At 31.3% G+C, this 5,103-nt stretch overlaps 1 protein-coding gene across 1 annotated transcript; it reads left to right on the top strand.

Annotated features, from left to right (window-relative positions):
* Nucleotides 1-400: 400 nt before the first annotated feature.
* On the top strand, nucleotides 401-1,645 carry LOC133300761 (thioredoxin-like protein CDSP32, chloroplastic). Its single transcript, XM_061500349.1, has one exon. It carries the CDS (start codon nucleotides 473-475, stop codon nucleotides 1,361-1,363), a length of 891 nt encoding a protein of 296 aa, XP_061356333.1. The 5' UTR covers nucleotides 401-472; the 3' UTR covers nucleotides 1,364-1,645.
* Nucleotides 1,646-5,103: the final 3,458 nt, after the last annotated feature.

The following is a 5,103-nucleotide window of genomic DNA, read 5'->3' as shown; positions in this document are numbered from 1 at the left end:
AATAGATGGAGGAAAAATCAAAATTAGATTATCATTTTACCTGTAACGAACTAATTTACGCCTAACTCAAAAAATTAAAATTTGTAAAGTATTTGGACCCACTCATTTCAAAGACAACTAAAATCGGTAGAAATAATTTTTTTTCTCTCTAATAAGCGAGATTAAATTACATTATGTATTTCTCGAAATATATAATATAATTTATAAAAATTTATAAAAAAAAAATTTGTAAACAAATCTTATGGATAAGATATGTAATTAATGTACATAGAATTAGAATTCTTAAAAGAAATATTTTCAAAAATAATAATAATAATAATTCTTAAAAGAAAAAGACACGTGTGAAGAATATGCACCACATGAGAAGCGAGGGGATATGATTTTTCATCATTCTCCTTCTTCCTTCTTCCTCATTCGTAATCTGTGTTATCCAACCACTACCTCTGCCATCACTACTGACCCAATCAGATTCATGGCTTCAATCACCAACAATTTCATATTCAAATTCCCTATCTCTCTTTCCACCCTCCCTAACCTCCTACCTCTTCATTCTTCTTTACCTTTGATTACTAAAACTCATTCCCCACCAATAAGAGTCACAGCTTCTCATCACATACGTTTAATTACAAAAGCCACAGCAGCTTCAGGTGCCAAGGAAACAGAAAGCAATGAAAGGGTTCAGCGTGTCCATAGCATACAAGAGTTCGACGAAGCGCTTCAAACAGCCAAAGACAAACTCGTTGTTGTAGAATACGCCGAAAGAACCAGTTTTGAGAGCAGCAAAATATACCCTTTTATGGTGGACCTTAGCCGAAGCTGCAGCGATGTTGAGTTCCTTCTAGTAATGGGTGATGAATCAGAAAAGACAAGAGAACTTTTCAAGAGAGAGAAAGTTGAAAAAGTTCCTCATTTTAGTTTTTACAAGAGCATGGAGAAGATTCACGAAGAGGAAGGTATTGGTCCTGATCAGCTTGTTGGGGATGTGTTATACTACGGTGATAACCATTCTGGTGTCGTGCAACTGCATAGTAGGGAGGATGTGGAGAACCTTATTGCGGACCATAAGGTTGACCACAAACTTATTGTGCTTGATGTTGGGTTGAAACATTGTGGGCCCTGCGTTAAGGTTTATCCAACGGTTATTAAGCTGTCGAGGCAAATGTCTGATTCGGTTGTGTTTGCGCGGATGAACGGTGATGAGAATGATAGTTGTATGCAGTTCTTGAAGGACATGGAAGTGGTGCAGGTTCCCACGTTTCTATTCATTAGAGATGGTCAGATTCGTGGAAGGTACGTGGGTTCAGGGAAAGGTGAACTTATTGGTGAAATTCTGAGGTACCAAGGGGTGCGTGTGACTTATTAATTAATCGAAAAATTGTTGTGTACACATTATGACCATAGTTGTGTGTGTATGCTAAATTAATTAATATTAAGGTGATAAGTTTGTTAAATTCGAATGAACATATTAGGCCTAATTGGTGATAGCGATAAAGGGTTTAAATCCTTTATGAGAAAGAAAAATGCTAAATTTCACTATTGTTTTTGGAAATCCGTATGAAGCAATGTGGTTCCGTGGTATTGTGTTACTTTTTAAAAATTCCTTATATATTTATGATGTGTGTAGTTTTAGTTTAGGTCGTTTACAAATAACATTGCTCGTTTGTTCGGGATTATGTGCTTCAAGAGGCTAAAGAAATTTACAAAGGATCCTCTCTCTTATTATATTTATTATTTTAACTATTTTTTTAATACATGAGCTATTATTATCTTTTACTTTAATAATATTGTTAGGGATATGATATTATACTTATACTTTTTCATGTCTATTTTATCTACTCCTATCTAAAACAAGTGGATCACAATCTCAATTGACTTTCAATCTTTCTCTCTCTTATTAAAATTGTGATGTAATTGGAAAGGAATAAATAAAGTATATAAAAAAATGATAAACATAATATCCTATATTATATTCTTAATGTTAAAATTTATGTAATTGGTATTTAATTGCATAAAGTAATAGAAATATTTTGGAAGAACTTAAGGGCCTGTTTGGAGTACCTGGTAAATAAGATAGGATAGGATAATTTATCATATCCTACTTTTATCTCTTGTTTGGTGGGTCAATAGGATATGATTAGCTTATCCTATTGTCTCATTTTATCCTATCCAATACATGATTTCTTATCCTATGGGGGAGCTGGGTTAAGATTCAATAAGATAGGATACTAATATTGGATACCCACTATATCCCCACGCTACCCAATGTATCCCCACACTACCCAATATTTTTGTATTTATTGCATTATATTTTATTTTTTTCCTCTCTTTTCTCCTTCTACATAATCTTATCAAATTGTCAATCAAGTACTCATCAAACACAGGACATGATATAGGCTTATCAGCCTCATATCATATCCTACCCTTATCAGCCTCATATCATATCTTACCCTTATTCTATCATGTCCACCAAATGAGCCCTAATAGTTTTTCTTCATCCCAAATCTTTAATGTATAAAAAAAAAAAACATAATTAATAATAAACCTTGCATCTAGTATGACGTGCACGGTGAAACTCAGTGGACATGTTAATTTCTTTGCCAGTGTACTAATGAACTAGTGATGGTTATGTTGGGCTTTTGGAGTTTTATTGCTAGAATGCTTTCGTGTGCGGCCTGGGGGAGTATATCACTGGACCTGATATCAATCGAATTGGATATTGTGGATTGACATGCAGTTAGGGAATGCCCAATCCTTATAACTGTTGGCCCATTGATTTCCTTCCTAATAATATGTCCAACAGATATAAATAATGATAAATTCTTATGAGTAAATAACGGTAACTTAGGAAGTTAAAAGATATTACCTATTTGGATAAATGCGATTCTCAAGTGTAGAGCGGTGGGGGTGGGATTTTTTTGTTTTGTTTGAATTTTCCTTTTTTGGGGATCTGATTGTGTTGTTTGGATTTTGAAACAAGGTCCGTATTAAAATTTGCAACCACATAATGTATTTGTGGGAACATGACTATTGAAGAAAAACAGTCAACACGGTGGACATGTGAATTTCATAAATGCACACGATAGTAGATCATTCTTCCCTACCGTTAAGCCACCAAGTTGCTAATTGCCTATGGCTTTTATATGCCATACACATCTAGCATGTGAACATTCGTATATTTATAAACATATTCAAGCCAATGCCTTCGGATTCTTTTTTTTTTTTTTTTGGGAAATCAATGCCTTCGAATTCTTGTTGGTAATAAATGGTCTTGCAATTGGTATTGATATTAGGAAAATAGAAGTATAATGTTGTAGGAAAATTGTTAGGTTATGTTGTAGAGATAGATATTGTGGGACCCACACTTGTTTTGTTTTTTTATTTTTTGAAAATAAGTGTGGGTCCCACAATCCCTATCTCTACAACATAATCTAACAATTTTTCTACAACATTATTCTTCTTTTTCCCTTGATATTATATATCAATATTGTACCCACTCATTTATTTTTAATGTCACATGAATCCACATATTTTTTATATTAATAAGAAAGTATATATGTACTATATACTCTTATTACTCTCTTTATATGTAGCTAGGAAAGGAGAATGGCTGCACCAATTTAATTCGATTGTTAAGGTATTCTACATTATGGCAATTTTGTAATTAACTGCAGCAGCTGTGTGGAGTGCGAACCTTGATCTGTATCGAGACCGACAGAAAATTAGCCACCAAGTTGATCTAATAATAATAACTCTATTGATTGCTTAGTTACTACCTAATTTATGTTAAGAATAATATAAGTTAGTCATGGCATGCACTCCCCCAAACAATTCAATTAGAAAACTCATATTCTTTTGACTCGGACAATGTTCCATCCTCCAAATGCTAGGAAAACAATCTTATCATTTTTATATTTATCTTCAATTTTAAAAACAAAATATGAATATTTATAACTTTGTCTTTAATTAGTGTGCTTGTGAATTTGATTTTTTTTTTGTTAAGATTAAATACAAATAACAACAAAATAATATTTGAAGTGAACTATATTAATTATGAAATTAGAAATTGATAGGCATTTGAAAGTAAATACATTTAGAAAGTAAGAAATTTTATAATTTCATCCTTTTTATTTTAAATCTTTAAAATTCTAATAGAATATATATTTACAATTTATATTTTTGATAAAATCATTGAATAAGTACTTAATAGTGTTAATTTGAAAAAAGAAAAAGATAATAAAGTGGAGAATTCCCTTTATAATAGTAATACTATTAATACTTCTCATTTTAGCTCAATACAAAAATTAATACTCTCTTTATTTTCTAAAGCAATAAATAAAATATTAATTGTTTTCTTAAAATGATTAATATTTTATAAACGGAGAGCGTAGATTAAAAACTAAAAGTATTGTCACAAATTATTATGTCATAGGAAATTTTGTGATTTTGTCGAAAAAAATGTACAGAGTAGCCATAAATTTAAAATAATAACGACAATAAGTATATTTTGCTTTTGAATTATAACCGTTTTTTATGACAAAATGATTATGGTAAATTGTTTAGTATCATGATAATTAATCTTCTTACAGTGCTGAATAATAATATGTAGTAAGGCACATGATTTCCACTAAGGAAAATTAGAACATTGTTACAAGTAATACTAATGTGAATGTCCATAACTCCAAAGAAATAATATATAATTTCTGTAGCTCCTTTAAGTTAATAATATGCAATTAAAATTTAAGAGGATTTAATTTTATCATTTATTTTATTGTAATTGATTGAGAATATAAATAGCATAGATTAATCATAATACAGTAGAAATACTACCCTTTTCCTCATTATCTCTCTTCTAGTTATCCATTAGTTTCGTAACAAATATACGTTACTGTTGGAAATCGACAATCACACAGAATCGAGAAAACAGAAAAAGAGATAAGAGTAGAGAGATTGACACGATGATTTACCCTGGTTCACCCAATATAGGCTACGTCCAGCTTGTCTGTACTATATTCACCTCACCGCCACTCATTACAAGTCTCTCGGTTTACAAGGCAAATATAAATAGGATTACAAGAAACCCTAACAGCAGCTATTCATGGGCCC

The sequence above is a fragment of the Gastrolobium bilobum genome, unplaced genomic scaffold, assembly GCF_033153095.1.
Source record: "Gastrolobium bilobum isolate Gb01-03AN ecotype WA unplaced genomic scaffold, APGP_CSIRO_Gbil_v1 utg32013, whole genome shotgun sequence".
Classification (NCBI taxonomy): domain Eukaryota; kingdom Viridiplantae; phylum Streptophyta; class Magnoliopsida; order Fabales; family Fabaceae; genus Gastrolobium; species Gastrolobium bilobum.
The sequence above is the reverse complement of the archived record's forward strand: the minus strand, read 5'-3'. Positions and strand labels throughout refer to the sequence as shown.